This window comes from Pseudorasbora parva, chromosome 13 (genome assembly GCF_024679245.1).
Source record: "Pseudorasbora parva isolate DD20220531a chromosome 13, ASM2467924v1, whole genome shotgun sequence".
NCBI lineage: Eukaryota > Metazoa > Chordata > Actinopteri > Cypriniformes > Gobionidae > Pseudorasbora > Pseudorasbora parva.
Genome location: NC_090184.1, coordinates 30,511,764 through 30,538,524, shown reverse-complemented (window position 1 = coordinate 30,538,524; position 26,761 = coordinate 30,511,764). Strand labels below are relative to the sequence as shown.

The 26,761-nt window shown below is 37.1% G+C and overlaps 1 protein-coding gene across 1 annotated transcript; it reads right to left on the bottom strand.

The window, feature by feature from the left end:
- Positions 1-396: 396 nt before the first annotated feature.
- cep104 (centrosomal protein 104) lies at positions 397-26,279 on the bottom strand. Its single transcript, XM_067413896.1, is given in 23 exon segments — positions 397-1,986; positions 1,988-2,112; positions 2,405-2,495; positions 3,529-3,596; positions 4,811-4,949; positions 5,331-5,439; positions 5,734-5,812; positions 6,780-6,840; positions 7,999-8,094; positions 8,224-8,424; positions 10,296-10,472; positions 14,690-14,863; positions 16,848-17,015; positions 17,455-17,661; positions 19,866-20,078; positions 21,478-21,633; positions 21,885-22,065; positions 22,153-22,229; positions 24,498-24,560; positions 24,646-24,784; positions 24,881-25,054; positions 25,297-25,423; positions 26,252-26,279. Coding segments are annotated over 22 exon segments (2,853 nt in total). The 5' UTR covers positions 25,410-25,423; positions 26,252-26,279; the 3' UTR covers positions 397-1,944.
- Positions 26,280-26,761: the final 482 nt, after the last annotated feature.

Genomic DNA, 26,761 nt, shown 5'->3' with positions numbered 1-26,761 from the left:
AAGATGAACGGAGGTCTTACAGGTGAGGAACGACATTAGGGTGAGTCATTAATGACATCAATTTCATTTTGGGGTGAACTAACCCTTTAAGAACTGACAGTACACATTAGTGTTTTATTTGCTCACTGGAATCAGTTTGCTATGAAAGACAAAAAAGTCTGCTGTGCTTCTTAAAGAGATAGTTCACCCAGAAATGAAAATTCAGTCATCATTACTCACCCTCATGTTGTTCCAAACCTGTACGAGTTTCTTTTTTCTGCTGAACACAAAAGAAGATATTTTGAAAAATATTTGTAACCAAGCAGATAGAACAACCATACACTACCATAGAAAGAAAAAATACATGTTCTATCTGCTTTGTTACAAACATTCTTCAAAATATTTTCTTTTGTGTTCAGCAGAAGAAAGAAACTCAAACAGGTCTGGAACAACATGAGGGTGAGAGAATTTATATTTTTGGGTGAACTATCCCTTTAACTCTGGTACCATGACTAAAATCAATTACACAAAACATATCCATTGATATTCTACCATTATAATCTATATATTATCCATTTATAGTATAAATAGTCAGACTTTTGATTTCAAAATTAATACTATTTGGGTCATCTGTGCAAATAAATTATCACTTTAGGAACTTTTAGTCTTTCTCTACTCTGGAATAATTGCTTGGGTTGACTTATAAATAGTTGATATTTAAATATTAGACATCTCATTAATGCTTCTATACATGAGTAAAACATGTCTGCAGGAGCTGATGTATGTCAGTTATATAATGCATGTCTCAGAAGTGATGGTAGGAGCTAGACACTGCATTATATCAGACATGACACCAGAAAACATTCTTAAAAAGAAACATCTTTTGCGGTTGTACCTTTAAAAATTCATACCTGAAGTCCCTTGACTATAGGACAATTCTGACTGCATACTTTTCTTCAGTCTTCACTATATGCTAATACTATTAAAAGGGACATTATGGCTTATTTTCATGCACAGAATCAGCCTATTCCACTCAGACCGTTTCATTGTTCTGTATATTTTGTCTCGATTGTTTTATAAGCATGACTGGACCGAATAATTTACGTTAACGCAATAAATTCAGAATAGTTTGATGCAGATCATATCCTGGGATTTACCACACCAAAGAGCTATTATAATACTGAAACTGAAGCAAACATATCATTGTCAACAAATAGCAATGCTCTTTAGTCTCATGTATTGGCACAATCGACATATGCTCTATTTCATGATTCACTGAAAAGCAACAAAGCCGTTCTGGGAATTGAATTAGCCTCTGCCTTTTTCCAGAAAAATTACATTTTTGTTTGTTTTTTAAACTAAATGTTTCAAAGCTAGTGCCGCAAAAAAATGTTACAGCATGATTTGAATCCAATCCAATAAAAATCTTTCCAAAGTCAAAATCACTTGGACAGTATACGATTATTATTTTTTCAAAGGCTACTTTTCACTTTTGGCTATCACACTAGTAATGCTTTAAACATCATTAAATATCAAAGTGCTACAATCACAAAATATTTGCATAAAACACACACTAAACAAACAAGTATAAAACAGCATACAAGAATAAAATTCTCAAACAGATCACAAAAAAATCCAGGTGAGTAACCTGAAAAGGTAAACGGAGCAGAACACACCTGCTCATAAACCTGTTTCTCCTATCAATTTGTTCACAAGCCATCAACGCATATTTCAGATTTTATACATTCAGTTTTGGGCAAATTTATACGAGGAGTCACTGATATAGCGTTTGCTCAGAAAAATTATGCTGATTGTTATTTGTGTCTTATAGGAATATTCCTAAATCAGTACAGCAATAAGAGTGCAATAATGCATTATATGAGTCTAGATATGAAGTAGATTGAGGTGTTTTGCAATAAATCACACATTAGATTATTCCAGCAATGCTACTAGACTTAACATGTGTCACGCCTGTTGTAGTCGGAGGGTAGATGCCTTGCCTGGAGGAATTCTGGTGCTGTGTCTTGTTTCTGGAGGCAGGAGCAGGGATGCGACTGCCTCTGCTCTGCCCTTGAGCCTTGGACTCGGAAATGAGCATTGTTGTCCTGGCTACACCCGTGCTGACTGTCTTTCCTGAGGGCAAAAAGAAAGAGAATTGCAACACAAAAATACCCGAATACATTAGTTATTGAGGAACTGTGGGATTTTACATAGAGTTTAGCTAAAGTAAACACCGCATTTCATTTGAAGAGAACAAAATAAAATGCTTGTTCTGAAGCAGTGCACATGGGAAGGTTGGGGCATGGTGGAGGCCACTTGGGGCATCTATAGGTGATTTATGAAGCAATATGGGGTAGTAGGGGCTTGTAGGGGACAGTGTGGGATTGTAAAGGTCTCACTGAGGCTTAAGGAGATGAATGATCACCTTGTGCGTGTGAGAGAGTGCTCTGCTGTACCAATCTCCTCCGTGAATTCTGTTTACAACCCCCAGGTCCCATGAGGTGAGACTTCCAGGCCTGCACACACACAAGACATGCACGGTTGTGTATATTATATATATATATATATATATATATATATATATATATATATATATATATATATATATATATATATACACACACACACAATATACAATGTGGTCAACAGTTTATACACCTTGCAAAATCTGCAAAATGTTAATTATATTTAACATACAAATGCACATAATTTTATATATAGTACTGTCCTGAAAATTATATTTAAAAAAAATTGCTGAATTTATAAAAATGACCCCGTTCAAAAGTTCACATATGTTTTATTCGTAAAATTCATTACCCGGAGGATTCATAACAGGTTTTTTTGCTCTGTGATGGTTGTTGTTGAGTCCCTTGTTTGTCCTGAGAAGTTAAACTGCCAAATGATCTTCAGAAAAATCCTCCAGGTCCCACAAATTCTGTTGTTTTCCAGAATCTTGTGCATATTTGAGCCCTCTCCAGCATTGATAATTTTTTACACTGAGGTCAATTAAGGGACTCAAACACAACTATTACAAAAGGTGCAAACATTCACTGATCCTCCAGAAGGAAAATCGATGCATCAAGGGCGTGAAGACCAGTGTAAATTGTACTTATTTTGTCTTCTGGGATGTAATTATCTTCTGTAACTTCTAGCTTCATTAAACAAAATAAAAAAGTACACATCTTTCTGTTCAAAAGTTTATGTATATGTATGTATGCATGCATGTATGTATGTATGTATACACACACACACACACACACACACACACACTGAATATATGAAATATTTCCTGTTAATGGTTTTATTCATTTCCATTCATTTCCATTCATTTTCCATGTTTTATTCATTTTCCAGATCTTGAAATGACTTTTTACACATTTGCATATTGCCTGATATTTCTAGATTTTGCTTGACTGTAAGAACCCTGTTGTTTAAATAATTTTTTGAAAGTAATAAGAGAGTTATTTAGTCTTAACAAATAATGACAACAAAAAAACTAGTCGATGATGTAGGGTAGCACTTAGTGGGTGTGTTTGCGTGTGATCTCACCTCCTCCCCTGAGGCGAAGTTTTCATGGCAGAGAGGACAGTGATTACAATTTTCTCCAGAAGCTGGTGCTGACAAAAAAGAAAAAGAATAAATCCATGACCAGGAACCAAAACAGTAAAAATAAGGCTGTCCAAAAAAAAACATTTACAGCTTACAATAAAAAGACGACATTGCTTGAAAACACACTGCAGATTTACCTTGGTGAGCATAAGAGACTTCTTCTAAAAAATTAAAAAATCGTACAGATCAAAAACCTTTGAATGGCCGTGTAAATCTGCAGTTCTGAAAGGTAATGCCAGCTTTAAATTCCTAGAGACATTGTGATGTCATGTGAAAATGTGAACTGTATATGGAGCAATAGATCTGATGATAGGGTGAATGTTTATCTATATTTTTATGCATAATTAGATTGTTACACAAGGAGCAAAAAACACTTGTCAAGCACCAAATGCAAGTAAATAAGGTGCAGGAACTCGCCAGTTGTTCTGTGACTATTTAGAAACTGAAAGATGATACAAAGTTTGAATCTTCTTTCACTTGAGTAGAATGCTAGACTTATCTGCCGGCGATTTGATTTCGCCCAGCAACTCAGTCTGGAAACCTGTACATTCATTTCTACTGCTTCTGGTACACTTTTGCGGAAACCAACCACAGACTACCTTATCCACCTAGCACGCTATAGGTGGGTTTAACATGATGGCAGATAGAGAAACGATGGGTCGTTGCCTGTTAATCACGCCTCTTATGGAGAACTGATTGGTTGAAGGACTATCCAATTGCATACGGAGTCATTTAAATAATGCCCGTTTATCACGCCTCTTGTGCAGTGGAACATACAGAGCAGACTCCCCAGACCAATGTTCAATTTTAAATTTAGCTCGGTCTGGTGATAGATAGCCAGACAAATTGAATGATTTTTTTCTAAAGCAAGTCCTGACACACATTACTCGCGCTAAGCTGCCAAAAAGAAAATATGAGGAAAATACAGCATGTCTGTGTTTGACAAGCGAGGAGAAGAAGAATCAAGTATCCAGTATGACTGTTTATCACAATATTCAAGGAAAACAACAGATAAATATTATATTGTCATAGGGACAAAATCTCTCTATATATATTTTATAAAAACACAAAAATGAAGTTCCATGGCCAGTAAGAAATGTGTATGGCCATTACATTAATTCACCTGACAAATGTTAATTTTAGACCCTGACACATTTGTTAAAGCACTGGTTTCTTGATGAGAATGAAGTAAAAACACTGTGCATCCACACAAAGGACTCACGATTGCAATCAGTGCTCTGCGCATGCTCAGTAAGCTTATCTCGGGTGAAGGCTTCGGAGCAGAGAGGACACTGGGTGAAATCTGCCCTTCGCTCACACTCTGTAAGCAAGTGCTCTGTCAGGCTCGCAATCTCCACTACCTAACAAACACACAAACATACTACATTAACACACTCTGGACAGTGAGAAGCAGTTATATTTTGGAATGTGTGTGTGCGTGCTTGTTTTTGTGAAATATCAGGACACAAATGTGTATAATGACATGGGTATGACATAGCAATTACAAGGAGAGGCTGAAATATGAGGACATTACCCATGTCCCCATTTTTCAAAATGTTTATAAATCATACAGGATGAGATTTTTTCAGAAAGTAAAAATGCAGAATGTTTCCTGTGATGGGTAGGTTTAGGGGCAGGGGCAGTGTAGGAGGATAGAAAATACTGTTGAACTGTATAAACACCATTACGCCTATAGAATGTCCCCACATTTCACAAAAACAAACGTGTGTGTGTGTGCGTACCTGTCTGCACTGAAGGCAGCGTTGCAACATCGGGCAGTGTTTCCAGTAGTGCAGGTCGAGTCCATCCTCGGTGAATGACACATCTCTCTCCCCACAGAAAATACACAGACTAGACATAAAACAGCACCCGCATCAACTCTGATATTTAATTTCTCACTCACCATGCTATGAAGACTTTTTCCCAGCAGTACAAAGACAAACTGATTAAATAAAAGCCTGTTAGCACTGCACATTATGCTATCATTTTCCAGATGTCTTGGTGAGATTACATTAGTACATTTATAATAACTATACAAAACAGACTTGACATTTGCAGATGAGTGCTACAAAACCAGACACTCTGTGTAAATTGATATTTCACACTCAGTTGAGAATCACCAAAGAAGTGACAAGAGGTGCTTACTTGTCTAAGTAGTTAGCTGCAGATGATTGGCTGTCTTTCACGTCAACAGGGACGGACTGGTTATCCTTCTTAACACCTGCTGAAACAAAGGAACATATCTAACCTTCACCTTCTGCTTCTTAAAAGCATCATAGGCCTAAATAGATAGTTTGCCACCAATGGTCTCTATGATCAACTTAGCTCACGATGCTGTTTTAAAGAAACACTTTACTGTTTTAGGTTTGCAGTGATGTACATGTGTTAGTTTAGTATTATTAATATACTATTATAGAATTTTAGTAATATTTTGAATTAGCATTTATTCTTATATTTTTATTTTTCACTTCGATTTTGGTTTTTGCAATTTTGTTATGTGCTTTATTTATTATTATTATTTTATATTATTTTATTACTTCATCTTTTACTTCAGTTAGGGGTCAAAGCTAGCTGCCAACATTTCGACAGTGCATTTTAAGGTTTATTATTTTATTTCAGCTGTATATTAATTAACACATTTTTAATAGTTTTAGCTAGTAACAATAACAACTCTGTAAAGTAAAAATAATTATACTGAATCAGCGATATCAGTGTTGAGGTTTCTACGCTCCTGAATGTTTCTGTGTGTGCAGCACAATCTCAAAGTGACATGTGTGTGTGTGTGTGTGTGTGTGTGTGTGTGTGTGTGTGTGTGTGTGTGTGTGTGTGTGTGTGTGTGTGTGTGTGTGTGTGCGCTTAAAAAACTGTGCTTTTATATAGAGCGTTGATAAAACTGACTTTTATTTGTGATTTTAGCTACATGCGCATTAAACAATTTTATTGCACACATTCTACCTGATCAGAGTCGAATATTCAAACAGACCATAATGGTCTGAACCTCAATGTTCATCGTAGTGACACATTTCTGCTGTTATTTTGCTGATCTGCAAAATCAAGATGGTATCAACATTTTCTTGATAGCTGGATGGTGGAAAGACTAGTTTGTGCATGATTTTTTGCAGTGTTTGCTGCAATTATTGATCTATACTAAGACAGATCATAAAGACACATATACACCAGTTTACACACACCTGTTTTGGCTGCCTTCACAGTTTTTTTCTCAGGTACTTTGGTGTTGTCTTTTCCTTTCTCCTAAAACACATATACACATGTTTAATTTATGAATTTATCTATTTGTACATCTGATGGCCAAATAGGCTCATTGTACTCCAGACCCTCCAGCCATTCAGTCCAGGTGCACATACAATCCAACTAAAGAACTTCCAGATATGAACACGTTAAAGGTGAAGTATGTAGCTTCTGCGACACTAGTTGCACCTAGTGGAATAAAAAAAAACCAAGGAGTATATTTTTAAACTTTTGCAAGCTGTGCATACCCTAACTCAAATACACAAATACAGCTCTTATATGTGTTTGTGAAGGCATGACTCAACAGGTAAAAGCAAGCTACTTTTTCATTGAAAGGTCCATTATATTAGCTGTGTTGTTGTGTGTCATGAGTAAGCAAAAGAGAAAGCTAACACTCTAAGCTAACACTCAGTAAGCAATGGTCTAGAGCAACACAAGCATCCGTCTTGCTAATAATAAATCCATACAATGTGTCTGCACCAGGTGCAAGTAAATATTATAAACTGGTGCATTTGTCTTTCTGAACGAGCGCATGATGATGCTCTACTACGGTACTGAAGCAGCCATTGTAGCGTGTCGCATCATAATGGCCAATTCGCAAGTGTGGGAATCTGCAGGTTCGAATGATGGGCGTAGCAAATGGTAGGGGAGTGTGCGGAAGGGTCATTATGATTGGTTACAAAAGCTGTATGAGTAAGGGGTAGGGGTCAGTTTCTTTTGTAGCAATTTGTAACTTCTGACATGCTCCTACCTTTCAGCACACCCACTACGACTTGCACCTATCCCTGTTTCAATCATTTGGCATGTTCATTTTGGCTTGCACTTCTGTAACCCAAAGCTGAAAGTCTTCTCACACCCCAAACCCCAAGCCTATTTGAAATATATTGAGCTGGAAAGAGACTGACAGATCTTAACAAACTGCTCTCAATGTTTTGATTGTGCATGAGGGGCTCAAAGTTTACATTTTTGGGGGCAATAAACCAATGAATGCCATTCGAATAGTAGTCAATGAACAATAAACTAGGTTAAGAGAATGTATTTTAACATAAAACAAAATCTTACATACTTCACCTTTAATGCCAGGTCTAAAAGAGGCCATTTTGTGTGAAAGCATTAAAAACAAAACAGAGGAAATAGGCCACCTCTGACCATTCAACCTACACTGATCTCCTTCAGCACTGCAAGCTGCTCCTGCAAGCTCCTGATTTCCTCTTTCTCTCTCTCACCATCTTCCCGTTCTGAGAATTCTTTTGGCTTCTGAAGACAGAGAGAGAGAGAGAGAGGGAGAGAGACTCTTTAAATGGAATGCAGCAATCCACGTACAAACATTTCAAGCTTTTAAATGATGAAACTCAAGGCTGATAATGCTCTCCAGACCGGTTTTACCTGCATATCGATGTTGTTTCCATCTAACTTGGTGAGCGAGTCGAAAAGGTTCTTGTAGAGGACGTTTTTACGTGTGCTGTTGTTGTCAGGTGGAAGATAATTCATAACTGCTTTACCGTGAAGACGGTACATAGCCTGGACGACTCTTACAGCGAGTTCCCGCACTGAGGCAGCGCTGTGCTCTAATCCACCTGCCAGAAACTAACACAACATATGTTCAGTTACGAACACAAATATATTCATTTAATAATTCATTTAAATATAACGAAGTGATTGTAGATTACATACGCTACCTTTGAAAAGTTTGGGGTCAGTAAGAATGTTTGTTAGTTTAAAGAAATTGATACTTTTATTTAGCAAGAATGTGTAAAATGTATCAAAAGTGAGCGTAAAAGACTTTCACGTTGTTACAAAAAATAAATAAACAAAAAAAATAACTTTTTAGGCCCTAAAACCAAACGTTTTGAATATTATTGTATGACTAGTATAATAGCAAACAACCAACTTTTTCATACTGAAAAATACAATTAAACATGTATTAATATATTTAATATTCAATATCCGTTTTACAATGTGTGAAACAAAGGCTGTATATGAACTCCAGTTTATTATATTAAAAACATTTGTCTCTCACTTTTTTCTCCACCCCACTTTTCCATACACAGATCCCATTCATGTGCTCCCAGGCTCTGGATCTCTCATTTTAATTAAAGGAAACTCAATCGCCTCTCTGCTGTGCCCTGAAGCCCGTCTCATCTCCCAGGAAACCAGCAGGCAGGAGGCATTTAGCAGCCATCCCTGTGTGTAACCAACAGCAACCCATTTTGTGGGAGATCACCAATGAAAAGGGCCAAACTAACAGACAGGTCCCATAAATATTTAAAAAGACATTTGGGAGCTGATTCGTTGGCGGGTTTTTTTAAATGGTATCTCTTAAAGAAAAATCATCTTTTACTACTCTTCAGGGTGTTCCAAAACTGTACGAATTACAACAAAAGCATACAGTGACCATTATCTATTGAGCTCCAAAAAGGTCTTTTTTTTTAAATCCACAAGTGGTCCATACGGCTCATGTGTTATATTCCAAGTCTTATAACAGCCTTTATAAAAGAAATGAAGTCATACAGGTTTGAAACAACATGAGGGAATGATGAGATAATTAAATTACTCCTTTATTATCCAGTCCATAAATTCTATTATAGGGATGCAACAATATTAAAATTCTGACCGATATAAAGACTAGCACCTAGGCGCATTTTCAAGATGACAGAAAATCAGTAGCTTTTGTTTTAATACAACAACGCCCAGCTGGAAAACAGACACAAACCTCACAGTGCACACTGCAGATCCTTGTGAAATTTCACAGCCTTTGTTGCAGTAGTGCCTAAAGTTTGCATTGCAAATATACTTTAGGCTGCACAGGTCCCAAAATAAAAGCAATGTAAAGAGAAAACGCTCTCTCTCAGAAACAAATGCAATTTGAACAGGTAAAACACTTTTAACACCTTTCTATAACTAAATGCTGGGGCAGAGTGAGAATAAGAAAGTGCTTGGATGACTCTCATAAACTATGCCATGGATATGCAACTGACTGTCAAAACAGCCCTTGTCCGTAACAGACATTACATAGGGTAGAATACACCCACCCTACCATACAAAGGCCACTTTGTTTCAGCCTAATGAAACCCTGAAGAATCTTAATGATAGCTGTGAGAATGAAATCAACCCTCAGATCCAAACAGAAAGGAAAAATGTGTGATATTTTGGCCATAAGATCAAATATTTGTGTGATCTTAGAGGCTAAATCAAAGTTTGTACATTAACCCAACTACCACAACTGGCACTTCTGGCCAGTTGGTGTGTGTGGTTTCAGACTAGCACATAATCATTTATGTATAATGTGGTCAATAAATCTAACTTGCCACTTGCAGTTTTTAAGCTACTACTTTAAAGTAGATTTTTTTAAAGCTACAGCTTTAATCCTTAAGCGCACAGCTTAATTGAGTAAAGGGACATTGGGTTGACACCCAGTGAGATCATGTCCTCAGAAAGAGGGGAAGTTGGGCCAGTACCCGCATGACGTTGTCGAGGGTGAAGCCAGAGTTCTTGGTGCCCAGCTGTTCTAGAAGCTTCTCCAACAGTTCCAGTCTGCTCAGTGCCAGTCTAGCGGGTACACTGCTCTGCATGGGCTTGACAAGCTCCAAAGGAACCATCTGTAGAGCTCTCACCTCCTTAAATAAAGCCATTTCCTGCACACAAAAAAACACCCAAAAGTTAGCTTTAAACACAATTATCCTCGAAAACGATATTGCATATTGCTAGTAAAACATTTCTTAAATATCTGTATATAAAACATTGTATTTTAAGTAATTTTATAGCTAAAGGTCACTAGGTTCATGTACACTTGGTTTCAAGTGTTTCTACTGCTGGTTGCTCTAATGTTATTAGTGGGCTGCAGAACGAACGCAAATGAGTAATCCACAATGAGAAAATACACTTCGCTAAACTCCAAAGTCAGGCACACGCATACTTTGCTGCCAATGGCTACTGTTGCTCATGTCACATCAGACACCCTAAAAATATATTTTTCAGGACATTTACTAATAAGTATTGCCAAGAGAGACTGCAATAATAATGTGTTATTTATAGTTAGATGGTTGAGGTTGACATTTTAAGAATGGTAAAGGGATAGTTTATGAAAATAGTTTATGAAACAAAAAGGAAAATTAGCCCATGATTGTAATGTTATGTCTCTCTGCTTACCCCCAGGGCATCCAAGATGTAGTTGTGTTTGTTTCTTTAGTAGAACACAAATTAAGATTTTTAACTCTAACCGTTGCTCGTATAATGCATGTCAATGGGGTTTATTTCCATGACGGTCATTATGAGAGTAAAAAACTCACAGATATACAAATCCATATTAAACCCTTTGCCTCATAGTGACACATTGATGTCTTAAGACATGAAACGATCGTTTTTGCAAGAAATTGCGATTTTTTTTAACCTCATATAAGACGAATCTCATCTAGTATTCTCAATGCCATTACTTTATACACTCACCTAAAGGATTATTAGGAACACCATACTACTGTGTTTGACCCCCTTTCCCCTTCAGAAAATTCTACATGGCATTGATTCAAGGTGCTGAAAGCATTCTTTAGAAATGTTTGCCCATATTGATAGGATAGCATCTTGCAGTTGATGGAGATTTGTGGGATGCACATCCAGGGCACGAAGCTCCCGTTCCACCACATCCCAAAGATGCTCTATTGGGTTGAGATCTGGTGACTGTGGGGGCCATTTTAGTACAGTGATCTCATTGTCATGTTCAAGAAACCAATTTAAAAATGATTTGAACTTTGTGAAATGGTGCATTATCCTGCTGGAAGAAGCCATCAGAGGATGGGTACATGCTGGTCATAAAGGGATGGACATGGTCAGAAACAATGCTTAGGTAGGCTGTGGCATTTAAACAATGCCCAGGTGGCACTAAGGAGCCTAAAGTGTGCCAAGAAAACATTCCCCACACCATTACACCACCACCACCAGCAGCCTGCACAGTGGTAACAAGGCATGATGGATCCATGTTCTCATTCTGTTTACGCCAAATTCTGACTCTACCATGGGAATGTCTTAACAGAAGTCGAGACTCATCAGACCAGGCAACATTTTTCCAGTCTTCAACTGTCCAATTTTGGTGAGCTTGTGCAAATTGTAGCCTCTTTTTCTATTTGTAGTGGAGATGAGTGGTACGCGATGGGGGCCTTCTGCTGTTGTAGCCCATCCGCCTCAAGGTTGTGCGTGTTGTGGCTTCACAAATGCTTTGCTGCATACCTCGGTTGTAATGAGTGGCTATTTCAGTCAAACTTGCTCTTCTATCAGCTTGAATCAGTCGGCCCATTCTCCTCTCCCCTAGCATCAACAAGGCATTGTTGCCCACAGGACTGCCGAATACTAGATGTTTTACCCTTTTCACACCATTCTTTGTAAAACCCTGGAAATGGTTGTGTGTGAAAATCCCAGTAACTGAGCATATATATATATATATCTGTGCGGATGGTGTGGATTGGTCGAAAGATGCATTTATGTATATGTTTGACCTGACTAATGGCATTGGGAATACTAGATAAGATTCGTCTGATATGAGATTAAAAAAAATAACACAATACCATGCCCTGGGGGTAAGCAGATAAACCTAACATTTAGATTTTTGGGTGAACTAACCCTTTAAAAATGTCCTGGCAAATTCAAGCATTATAATAGCAGTGAATAAAATTTGAAGCCCAAAAAAGTGCATCCATCCATTATAAAAGTAATCCACACAGCTCCGGGGGGTTAATAAAGGCCTTCTGAAGCGAAGCGTTTGTGAAAAAAAATATATATATATATTTAAAACTTTACAAACTGTAATATAACTTCTGTTAACTGCATAACGTGCACTCATGAGAGACTGGTGCTATTCCAGCGTATAACGTAGGACACTCCAGTGGAAATATGCTAGTTCTCACGATAACCAAGGGTGCGTCTCAATCAGCTCCCTAGTTCAGTAGTCAGGGCACTGATCAGGGATTCAGCCCATTGACTAATTCCCTGATCAGTACCCTGACTACTGAACCAGGGAGCTGATTGAGACGTACCCCAAGTTTTGTTTTGCTTTATCCTCTGCGATTCCAAATTCGTCACCGGAACTTACGCTATGCATGTGTCCTACGCTGGAACGCCAGTCTCATGAACGTGCGTACAACAGTCAGCAAAAGTACAGTTTTTTGTAAAGTGTTAAATATGGATATTTTTCTTACACAAATGAATCGATTTGCTTCAGAGGGCCTTTATTAACCCCCTGGAGCCGTGTGGAGCAGTTTTTTAATGGATATATGCAGTTCTATGGACAATTCAAGCCATTCGTCTGAAAGAAGAATGGCATATACACCTAGTTTTCATTTTTTGGTGAACTATCCCTTCAAGGACATTTCATGAACTTTTATCAGTAATGATTGATTTGACAATGTTGGATTGTACGATTTATAATATTCTAGATGGTATCCGAGTTTTAAATTATTCATTATAAGGGGTGGACTTTGACATACTTTTTCCAGCATTCAGAAGCATGAGTCACACATGCCTTTATTTATATTGTGTAGAAGTACAAGTTTTCCCACACAATGCTAGCAGAAAGACCTGTCTATCAACAACAACACAAATCAGTGTCTCTCTCTCTCCAAACACTCTCCAAAATATGAGTCTAAGCTCTAAGCATGTGGTTCGTTTCATTGCCAGACAACTCGAAGAGCTAGTACTTCTACATGGTTTAGTTACTGCATGATTGTTTGAAAGATGATTAAAAGATGTGACCAAAGTATTTTTTAAGAGAGAGATATAACATTAATTGTGGTCATGAGAACACAAAAAAGAAATAATTGTTTTTGGCCAAAAAAGAAGAAACCAAACAATTTCCAAACAAGAAATATTTTGTCACTTTAAACACTGTTTTATTTTAATGCTATATGAATTGCGGAATTTATTTCAATGAACAACAAAAAGGTAAAATGATTAAAACAAAACATCCCAATTCTTATCGAATAGAACATAATGACTGTGACGAGACAAAGTAGTTGAGCATTGGCTCACATGATCTTTACCTGAAGAACAAGTCGATCTACCTGGAAAACATTCTGTAGCGCCAGCTTGGCATGTACACCATACTTCTTATATACAATCTGCTAAAAATTATACACAGTGGCTGTAATACTGGTTATGTAAGAGGCAAAACAATAATATGCCCATTACATTTACATGCGCAGTTAAAATGGAGATACAGCAGATACAATTTGCATAATTCAGTCATGTGTGTCCAAGTATGCATGACAAAATGTGTAATTGAATATGACTAATATGACTAAAGTTTTTTTATATTCAAAAGTGAACCATAATTTGGTTATGCAGTTGCAACTTTTTGCAACTGTCAGAAATAAACTATTTCCATTCTCGAAAACATTTTTTTGCATTACTGATTTCAGTATTTAAATATTTGTTGTTCCATTTTACACAAATTCAATTTTAAATGTGTAGCTACACCTGCTAAAATATGATTTTGGCAAGATAATAAACGTGGATGGAAAGCCATAAAACTCTCTATTGGAGTCTTTGAAGACATTTTGTTGCCAGCGATGTTTATAAAATTCATTGAAATGAGGAAGTGTCACAGCAGGGTTATGGTAAAAGACAAGATCTCCATTCTTGCTTACAGAAAATCAGTGTACAGCTGAGTACATTTCACAAAGCCACCAGACAGTGTATGTCATTCCATCAGCCAGTATTCACTCCTAATCATCTATGAGAATTCTCACAAGTACAGTTGTTCTTTTTTCCTGTGGAATTTTACCTTATCACAACCAATGACCTGAATAGCTGAAGAAGTCACTTCACTACAGATTCCAGTTAAAGTATTTCAAAAGTCTCTACTGACCTGTATGAAGGTGACAGCTAGGGTTCTGAGTCTCAGGGTTGAGTCTCCGGCCCTAGAGAGTAGATTATTCAAAGTCTGATCCATGCAATGACTGATCTCAGATTTGCCCAGTTGATGGTTTGGAATAAACTCACTCAGAATCATTCGAAGCAGATTCAGAGATGCAAGAAATACCTAAAATGCGACACAAACAAAGACATTTGTTATTATATTTTACATACTAAAATTCACATGCAGGGTTTATATCCAGCATTGTCACATTTCATATTATATTCTGTAACTTATTTCATCAGGTTTCCCATTTAATTAGAGTTTAAAGCGGTGGTTGCATGCGATTTCACTTTTTTAACTTTAGTTAGTGTGTAATGTTGTGAGCATAAAAAGTATCTGCAAAGTTACAGCGCTGAAAGTTCAATGCAAAGGAGATATTGTCTTTTAAAGTTATGGCCGTTTATTGCCTACAAAAACGGCTGGTTTGGACTACAACAAGCTTCTTCCCGGGTTGGTGACTTCATAAACACTTGCTAGTCACCGCAGATGTGATTTCTGCCCATAATGGTAAGGGGCGTAGTATTTCCCGCAACCTGTGCTAGTGTGCTTGGCACTTCAGCCAATAAAAATACATGAAACTACATTTGGCCATCTAACCAATCTAAGACCATTGCTTTTTTCGGAGGGATGGGCTTCATAGAAGCAAGAAGCAAACAAGCCATTTAAAGGACAGTGGAGACAGCGGTGTGGAATAAAATACGGCTTTAAAAAAAAAAGAAGTATTAAGACATGTTATATTGCGCCCCATAAACACAACCAAGCCTAGAAAAAACACGGAACCACCCATTTAAGAGATTCTATGGTGATTCTAAACAACTTTATTTAAGATCTTCTGTATACCCATTTCAAATGATCATCTAACCCCCATTTTTCTGGAATATTACATTCTGAAATGTATTTAATAACATTGCATGTTTAATTTTAGAACCACCTGGAACCATTTTTCCTCAGAATTTCAGTTAAGGTGCCATAACACAGAGGCCACGCAAGAAACCACCTGAGACCTTAACAACAACATATGGTGCAAAGTAGCGTCAACAGGTCAGCTAAAGCACACAGTTAAATGCTGTGCTGTGTTAGTTTAACTGAATAACCACGGGGAGAGGGTCACTGGAATGTATCCAGCAGTGGGCACATTGTTCAGACTCTCAGTACAACCATTTAAAACAGTTTAGAATGAAACCCTGAAAGGCCGCGACTTTTACTGTGAGTGATTTATTCAAGGGCTGGCAGCACGATAAAACACAGCTGTCACATCACAACCGCAAACATGCATGTGCTTTGAGAATGCCCAATGCCTAGACCAGAGAGCAAACTTTTGCATGCAAAAAAAAGTTCCAACATTCATTAATCAACATGTTAAACTCAATGCACTCCACTCATACCAAATTGTTCAAAACCCATTCATGATCACTGAGCCTGAAGTCAGTGCAAAAACTAAAAAGGAAAACTACATTTTTAAAACAGCTTCATATACAGGATGCAATATTTATTTTAATCACTGATTATAATTATGATTATTTATTTATTTTTGATTAAATTTTAAAATATATGTTTTAGTGCCCATGATATTTAGCTGTTAAGTCCATGCATATCTATTAAAACCAGTCATAAAATCTTTTTTTTTTTTTTTTTGGCTGCTTAAAGTAAAAAATATTTCATATTTTATGTGTCTTGTTTAACTGTAAGGAACTCCCATTCCTATAGCTGCCATATTGAGCATTACGATTAACCCAAATCTACCATTTTACAAGTGGCTCATCTCCTCTCGCTCATACCCGGCATTAGCAGAAAAACGGCTCTATCACAGTTCACTCTTGGAAGAGACAAGCCCAGCTTTATACTACATTTGTTGCCTGTGTCACTACAGATAATCCACAATACTAGACAGAACATGACACCTGTTAAACAGTCACGACTATCAGTAGTGCTGATGGTGCCGTTCTGTCTTTGGCCTGAAATGAGACTGAAAAGAAGGGAACATGAGAGAAATTAGAATGAGAGGGTGAGAGAAAGAATGAGAGAAGGAGAGGCTGAGAAACAAAATAAGAGGGCGATAAAATCGGAGAAAAGGGTCAAATAAAGATAAGAGTGAGAGTTTTCGTACAGATGACACTTTATCTGTGAGCGCTTTCTTGCAGAGAAATACAGCTGCTCTCATCATGCTCCGTAGTTCTGCTTTTGGAGTACCGGGTGGAACCTCCATTAGTTTCTTGTAGACTGTCAGCAAAGCATCCTCCCTGTAAGACCACGTCTTTGAATAGGCCCCTGCCACCTTAGAAAGAATGAGAAAATGAGGATCACATTCCAGAAACAGCTCACAAACGGAATACACCAGCTGACCTTTTGACCTTTGTCATATAGTTTGCCCAATTCTGTGAGACTGTAAACAACAGTTATAGATGGACATCTCAGCAAGATGTTAAATACTTAAAGGAATAATTCACCCTGCCATTTAATTAACCTCATGTTATTCCAAACCAATTTGACTTAAGGTTGAGAATTAGATCAGTACAATTTTCAAAAGAATCATTCAGCAAATCAACCAGTTTGAAGCTATATTATCTTAATCTAAGTTGTTTAAATGTTCTTTCTATCCTACTGTGTTATATATGTATCTATGTATGGATGGAAGTACCCAGAGCTCCTGAAACCAAAGCAAATTCCTTGTGTGTTTCTGACACTTGTCGAATAAAGTTAATTCTGATTCTTACCAGACAGTCTCCATAGATCTCGATGGGCAGACTGGCCTCTCTCTGAGCTTTCTCTGTGAGCAGTTCTGGTTGTCCTGAGGACCCAGGGCTATGTGGGGTGCTTGTGTCTGTCAGAGGGGACATCTCGTCGAGCTCGCTGACTGGTTGATCACTCAACCTCTTCTTAAAAGCAGGTAGAGGCCTCTCATCATAAGGAAGGGAGCTGATCTATGAAAACACAAACATATAATAGGAAAATGTTTGGCTCACTGTTAAGAATGGAATGAAATGCCAAAAATAACAAGTACAACAAATATTTTAGTACTTTCTTTCATGACAAATCTAAATCCAATAATTTCCTATCAGTAAAACTAAAAGCCCAGTTGAGATCATGCAGTGATAAAGGTAAAAAAAAACAAAAAAAAAAACGGTGTACTGTGCTAGACTAACTGAGACTTGTTTCAGCTCTTGTTGGACTGACTGCTTCAGTTGCTCTCCTTATTTGCAAGTCACTTTGGATAAAAAAAAAAACAATTGCTAAGTCAGGGGTTTTCAAACTGGGTCCAAAACAAGCAAAAATGGTTAAAGTCTACCAAACATTCAAACTATTTTAGCTCTAAATGTTTCATTTCTTGCCGTATACTTTCTAGAATTGTGTATTTTTGCTTTGTATCTTTAGTGAGTTGTTCTATAGTCCCCTTTATCTCGCTCACTGGGGTTGTAAAGCAGTATTCTTAATGCAATACATAAGCTGCTTAAATACATTTATTGTGAAAGTTGCTTATACAAATTATTAGTCACTGAAAAATGTTGTTCTTTAGGTTTAACACTGAGTATAGCCAATTTATGTATGGAAACAATATGTTGTGTTTATAATGTCACACTTGGATTGAATTTTAGGAAGGGGGTACCTAATAAAAGGTTTGTCATATTTGGGGGTCCTTGGCATCATAAAGTTTAAAAACCCCTGTTCTTTACAACTTTTCTGTTGCGCCTATTCAAAACAAAGGTCTGAGCTCAGAATCTTGGGACATGTGGTCTTCCCCTCACAGCTGATGGAAAAGAATCGAAATAGGACTCATGACAGAAATCATGTTGATGGATGCCGTTATTAACGTTACTGTAGTATGAAGCAGAGCAGGGACGAGTGTTGTGGAGCTGAGCAAGGCCGCTGGAGCGATTGTTAATGAGATGTACAACACACACCTTGCGAGCAGCAGGACTTTTATTATGACGGGACACAGTCGCCGGCGCTATTTCCGCTTTTCAGGTATGCGTATGAGGTAACGCAGCTCTGTTTATAATATTAGATACATTTGAGTGTGTTGAAAAGTATGTTATGACGTTACTTTGTGTGTTCGCTCACCGACTTCTGTGACACTTGTTGCACCCTGCTAAGAGTAAAACGTCTCTGCCAAATAAAACCAGAAACCGAGGGTAACGCAGATATGACGCAATTGACAGGCGACTCCCTCAGACGCTATGCTCAGACGTCCCGGGTCCTTGGTTAAAATAGCAATTTTCTCACAATTTACAAATAGTTGGAAACATTTGGGATATTGAAAGTACTCAACTGAACAAAATATATAACACTTGCCTAGTGGTTTTTGGATATTTTACTGCAAAAATACTACATAGTGCACATTTAATTGTAAATGTCAATTTTTAGTGTTACATGATTAGGTGCTCAATTAACATTTTTTTATTTATCAATGATCAAAAGAGTTGTGTGGCTTAATGTGTTTGTAGAAACCTTGATCATTTTTTCAGAATTCTTTGATGAATAGTTCAAAAGAACAGTGAGAAATCTTTTTGTAACACTATCAATGTTTTTATTGTCACTTTTCAATTTAATGCATGCTAAACAAAATAACTAATGTCCCCAACTTTTGAATGCTAGTGTATACATGTAACAGAGTGCTAATGCAATGTGAAATAAGAGGTTTGCAAAGTGAATCAGGAGGCATGTTTTCCAGTATTTTGCAAACACACCTAGATATTTTTCAATTTCTGGCAGGGGTAGGGACAATACTATGCTAGTAGCACAGAAATACCACACTCCACCTTTAAACCCTTTAATTAAATGTTGAAACATAAAACTCTGCAGCAAACGCAAACCGTTAACCACATTAAGCCACACACATGCTCAGATAATAAATCTACAAAGAGCCTTGTGTTAGTAAAGATGGAGCTGAATTATGACACTGGTGAAGAGGAGCTATACTGGTGGAAAAAAGAGAAGCAGCATTTCATTAAGGCAGATAAATCTGATTTAAGATTATAGCAGAAATTCTCCATGAAACTAGTATTTGAGGAAAGATATATTAATGAATGGGGAAAAACAGGACACATATGTAACACATTAAATCAGCACGCAGATCAAACTATAATTCTCTCTTATGGCTATTTAATCAGTTTACAATAAAACTTACATCAATCTTTGAAGCGTGAGGAGGAGTGAGGGGAGTTGGGCCGACTGTATGTTTGGGGCTAGCTGGTTTTGAAATGTCCTGCTCATTTGTCTCCTTCACATGCTGTCCCTGTCTCCTCTTAGTGGGTGAGTCCAGTGGATGAGACATATGTTTCTTTGTCTCAGCACGTGGAGAGGGAAATTCAGAGTTAGAAAGCTCAGAAATTCTGTGGATCTGGGAAAAAAAAGTATATATTATTTTCATTTTAATCAGAATTCATACAAGCCAAGCTACTTATCAAAATAATTATTTCAGACATTAATAAACATTCAGACATTGATTGTTTGAAAAAGCAATCAAACAGAACAGATAATGGTCTGTCGGAATACAGGCTCAGTTAAAGTCAGCATGAAATGGAAGACACAGACACATAAACAGAGTGCTCTATGACTTTCCAAGTCATTCATTGTCTGCTGTATAAGTATGTCTCCTGGCCTCAGACGAGTAAGAAGCAAGCACCTGATATCAGGAAAACCAGCACAATCACCATTCAGCAGGGAAACTGCCATATCAGAGTACTAATCTCACAGGAGCTGGGGGCCCTCACAAAACAAGAGTTACATTATTCATGCATTCAATGCAGAAAAAGAAATAGATAAGAGAGATATACAGCAATATGGAAGGATGGAAGTTGACTTCTGAGAAGTATGGAATTGACTTCTGAGGTGCTGAGTGTGATGGATGGGTGGACAGATGGAAAATAGATGAACGGATATACACTTCCGTTTCAAGTTTAGGGTCACAAGTTTGTTTTTGAAAGTAGTCTCTTATGCTCACCATGCATGTGTTTATTTGATCAAATCCACAGTCAAACAGTAATATTGGGAAATATGAATACAATTTAAAATAACTTTTTATTTTAAAGGGGGTAACACAATATTTCTGCCAATCTCATGTTAATCCTGAGTACCTACAGAGTAGCACTGCATCCTTCATATCTCAAAAAAGTAGTAGTAGTTTAGTTTTATTAGATTTATAAAAGACAGATATGCTGTACTGACTCTTTCCGAAAACAGCCAAACTCGTGGAGTGCAGTGGGTGGATCTAAAAAGACAGACGAACACACACACACACACACACACACACACACTCCTGGCATTATCCCTCCCCAGATAACTTTGGATTCACTATACGTTTGTGTTGTTTACATTATATGCACTTACGTGCTGATTGCCAAAACAGACTTTGAACGCAGTTTTGACTTGTGACTGGGATCAAACAAACACACTTGCAGAATAATGATGGCCGCACTCTCACTCTTGCTATGGCATGCGCTCTTTCCTGCCCATACAAGGAATTCCACCCATTTTGACATAATACATGGCCATACTCGAAGAAGTATGCTGCTTATTATTTTTGTTGAAACCATGACACATTTTTGTGATGATTTTTTGATGAAAATTATTTATTTAAAAAAATATATATATATTTTGTTACAAGGTAAATGTCTTTACTGACACTTTGATCAATTTAATGCATCCTTACTGAAATGAAGTATTAATTTTCGTACTGAAAGACTGACTAAACCAAAACCTTTGAACAGTACTGTATATGTGATTGGATGGATGTTTACTTGACTGATGTCCAGCAGACTGTGGAGCTCCAGCTGCTGGTAGACTGTTAGCCTGTAAGCCTCCATTTGTTCCTTTTTCTGCTTGGCTATGTCATAGTCCTCTCGTTCTATGGCACTGTGTTTCTCCACATCATACCGGCCCAAACGTTCACCCACCTAAACAGAAAAAGAGAAAAATATATATAAAAAAGAAAAGTTAGGTTGTCGATAGAACCCATTTATTTTGTCCAATTACTACTCTCAGGCTATAATTAACATGTGGCTAAATCAGCGCAATACCCTGCTCTCCTGAGATACACCTGGATGCATTTCAACCCTCTAAACTCCAGGTTCACATCTTCAGTGTGTATCATATTATTAAACTACACATGCAAGATATGTCAGATAAAGAAGGCAAACCTAATAACCTTTTGCAGGTCTGCAATAGCTTGTTTAAGTTTTTTGGCCAGATCAAATCTTTCCTCCCGAACCATGTCCTGTTTTTTCTGGTCCAGCATCCGAATTATATTTGCCACCTCAGGGTCCTGATACATGTCAAACGCCAAGTCATCAAGGGGCGAGATAGATTCACATTTATAACTTGAGAGCCTGCAAGATAACAAGAGTAAACAGAAGAGAAAGACAAAGGACTGCATGCACAAATTTGATGTAATGCAGTTCAACTTCAGTTTTTACCCCGTATATGTGCCATCCAGGGCTGAGTTGTTTTGACTGCTGTTTAGATATTGATCAATCAGCTGATCTCTGCTTAGCTAGGACAAAAAAAGGGAACAGAAAGAAGAAAAAAATGCTTTATTAAAAAAACAATAATAAACAGCATAAGAATATAATCGTAAGAAATGTTTCTTGAGCACCAAATCAGCATATTAGAATAATTTCTGAAGGATCATGTGACACTGAAAAATGAAGTAATGTTGCTCCGTTTTGCCATCAAATGATACAAAAATAAATATATACTATATTAAACCAGAAAAAAAGTAATTTCAAATTCAATAAGTCAATAAGTACTGTTATTGACCAAATAAATGCAGCCTTGGTGAGCAAATGAGACATCTTTAATAAAATAAAAATTAACAGACGCCAAACATTTACCAATAGTGTGTTAACGTACATTTCACTTACACAAGTAAATTCTGAATGTAATACCCTAAAAATAGCACATCACATCCTGTGCTACATGCAATGTCTTTGGACTATTATTATCTTTCCAACAAACAAAGGTTAAAAATCTTGATTTCTGCCTGTGAACCAAAGCGTATTATCACCAGAGCCCTGGATAACACAATAAGACTCCAGCCTGGACAGAGAGAGAGAGGGATTAGAGATTAACAATGCAGAGATTGTTAGCAAGGTGGGAGAGGACGAGAGAGGGAGGAAGTCATAGAGGAAAAAAGGAGGGGGGGGAGACAAGGTGAGAGAAAGAGGAGAAAGAGAGCATGAGAAAGAAAGAAGGGGGAGCAGGAGTGAGTGAATAGGAGGTGGGGGAAGGCTGAGAGAGAGATATTGATGAGTGATCTGATTCGAAGATCTGCTTATGGAGCTCAGACTCATATTACACAGATTCACATTCCAACACTGAGCACAACCCATTAGACCTGCTCAAGAGCCACAACACACGCATACACAGACATGCTCATCAGGTGCCAATGATGTAAGATTATTTAAATGTGAAATTAATATTTAAATCATAAGTCACAAAAAAAAAATGTCGTAAAAGTATTAAGATTAACACAGCTCCATTTAGTGGTTGGTATGTTATAATGAAGCAGCCAAATTAAGGTTAGGCAAAACCAAAACCTGTATCTAATAATTGTGTCTCTTTCAATTCACAGGTTAGAATTTAAATTGAATAAGCCACAGCATGAGGCATTTTAATTGGAACTGAAATGACAGCAAATTGGTTTGTAACTGCAAAACGAGGAATTTCATTAATCCAAATCAACAACCAAAACACAAATCATTACTTAGTTAAAGAGATAGTTTAGCCATTTACTCATCCTCAAGTTGTTCTAAATGTGTATGAATTTCTTTATGGGTAACTAAACAGTTCCATAAACTATGGAAGTCAATACGGACCGTCAACTGTTAGTTTACTGACATTCTTGAAAATAGCCTTTCAGCAGAAGACCATGATTTTTTGTCTTCTGCTGAATAACAAAAGATATTTTGAAGAATATGTAAGGGATAATGTAATGCAGAGGGGTCTTGCATCACTCTGAAGGGGTTTATTCTGCGATAACAACCGGCTGGGTGTACATAAAAAATGAAGCTGTCCATCAAATAACGTGCTCCACACGACTCCGATGGGTTAATAGCGCCTTCTGATTCGAATCGATGCGTTTGTGTAAGAAAAATATCTATATTAAAAATGTTATAAAGGAAACCTGCCTTGAAGTCTTCCATTGTAACCCACGGCTGTTTAAGCCACAAGATGGCGCCAGCGTTAAGCATAGAAGTAGTACCGGTCAAGATAACTCGTAGTACCCGTATGAGCGGGTGTTATCTGGAAATAAACTACCGCTGGAATGCGCGATTGACCAATCAGAATCAAGTATACCAATAAACAAAACATGTTATATTTTTGATACACATCAGCAAACTTATTATTATAAATTATTATTACTAATTATTTAGGTAAAGCTGATTAATTTAAAATTGAATTATAATATATAAATGAAAATGTAATATACAAATTTAATACACATTTATATAGGTGATTTGATATTATTAATGTTTCTGAAAATAGCCCCTATTGTGAGTTTATGAGTCGTGAGAACATTTGTACCATGTACTGTAACATTAAGGAACCATTCACAACATTTGTCTCTGGTGCATATGTTGAATTTGTTTGGTTGTGTAGCTTTATGAGGAAAAGATAAAATTTTAAAATCATTGTATTTGAAACATTCCCAGCTAAAACGATTGGTCCGAGCTAAATCAGAGAGAAACGTACTTAACAGTAATCCATCGCCACCTGGGGGATGTGAAGAGAACAATTCCATAAAAAAACAGTTACTTACTGATGTCCCAATGTCATTTCCATCCACAGGGTCACCCAAAATATTTAGAGCCACCAAAGCAACCTAGAATTCAAGGAAAAATGTGACTGATATAATATAATTACAATAAACCAATCTACTCTAATCCCCCACATGAATCTGTTTGTACCTGATTGTAGTTGTTGTATTGATTTACATGGTTTCTGTGAAATGTGAGCTTCAGGTAAGACCCAACAGCATCAACATGAACCGACTTCAGCTCTCTGGCTCTGAAACCAGTCTTCTCGTTGTCAGACAGAGACACATACCTGAACAACACAGCACATTCAACACAGTCTTATTGATCACATTATACTTTGATAGTGACCAGAACAGAACCAGAACATGTTTAAATCTTTTCTCACCCCAATCTATGGAGAACATGAGCCTGCTGATGCGAGCTGGACTCTGGCAGTCTATCTCCAATGTGGAACTCGATCTTAGATGGGATCAGGTATTGATGGGCCAGCAGCTGGAGTTTCCTTATGCGACATCTTTCAACCAATTGCAGAATGATTTCCTGAGGGAATGGACAGAACCTATACACAATAATTACAACTTAAAATAAAATATTCTTTAAAGAGCATTTCAGAACTGTAATATTTTGTCATCTTTGATGACAAAACAGCTAATAAATTAATTATTATCAGCTATTAAATAGCCTTGATAGTTCTAATGAATCAAAATTAATTATCCTACTTTAATAGTTTGTCTTTGATACTAATTCCAAGTAGATGCAAATATAAAATATATCCATACATAACATATAAAATGCATTAACCTGGTGGATCTCCAGCCAGTGACGGTGGGCGCATGCACCATCAGCTTTTTGGCACTGTAGTTTCCTTCATGACCAGACCAGCTGATCACAGTGAAGCCTATCTTATGAGGCATCCTGTTCCTGAGCTCTAATGGCGATATTATAAGAACAAAACATGATGTTTAATATCAAAAAACATTTCTGATACTTTGAAATAACACCCAGCACTCAAAACAAAAGAAAGAGTAAAATAAAAACTGTAGTGTGGACTGTGGTAACATTCCTTTACACTGGAGGAATGTGTCATTTAGATGTAATCCCTGCTGAAAAATCCAGCATTGCTGGATGCTGGTTTGCTGGTCTTCAGCATGGAATGTGGAAGAGGTGGTGGATCAGCTAAAACCATAGGCTAAAACACTACTACATCAGCATAATCCAGCCTCGACCACCATGGAACTCATGCTGGTTTATGCTGGATTTTTCAACAGGGAGCTTAGATTAAATAATTATCTCTAGAATCAAACTACCTTTGGGCTGAGAAAAAAAAAAACATCACATAAAGATAACGCTTATAAAATTGACTATTAATTAGACAACATTAATGAAATGTATAGCTATTTTTAACACGTGTAGCTAGAAAATACACTTTTGTGCTAGAAAATATTGAAATACCTGTTGTTGTAACACTGTAATATTAAGTTAGTAGTCTACACTTAAATATTGCATTTTCATTGTGTTTTCTAGGTGTGCTGCATATTATGAGGGACTTTAATAATAACAATGATTGTTATTTAAAGTATTTAGCGTTAGCGTGCCATCTAACGTTAGCTAATCACAGTAACATCACGGTTACAACTCTTTCAAAAAAAATAAGGATCTTTATCACACTCTTTAACCAGATACAGCTCAGAATAATTAATTGTTAGGGCGCTCCTAATATTCACTATTTGAGAGAAGAAATTTCAAATACGTTTACCCAAGTATAGCAGTTGCCTACGTTCATCTCCATAACCACCGTTTGACAACTAAGACGAGTGCGCATGCGCGAGTTTTTTTCCGTTCTTGAATGGATTCAGTGATTCTGAATGAATCTTTTAGGTGAACGATTCGTTCTCATTTATATGCTGACCCTACTGACGCGTTCAGTTAAATGTACAGTACTTTTGTTAACTAAGGTCTATCCTGGTTGAAGTACGTATCTCTCGTGGCGTATTTATTGTACACAAAAGCCCAACCCAACACGCACACATAAAGACAAACAATCCACTTCGCCACCTACTGGCGAATGACGTAACCTGGAGGAAGATCAGTGAACAAATCTTTTATATGAATGGATTCAAAAGATTCGAGTCACTTGGGTCAAAATTCCAGGATGTGGGTGGGACGCTGTTACTTGTAGTTCTTTTATAATTAGTCTCGTTAGAGAAGGAGGTATTACTTTAAGACAGCGTTTAAAATGTAACTATAAAATATGCTATGTGATTTT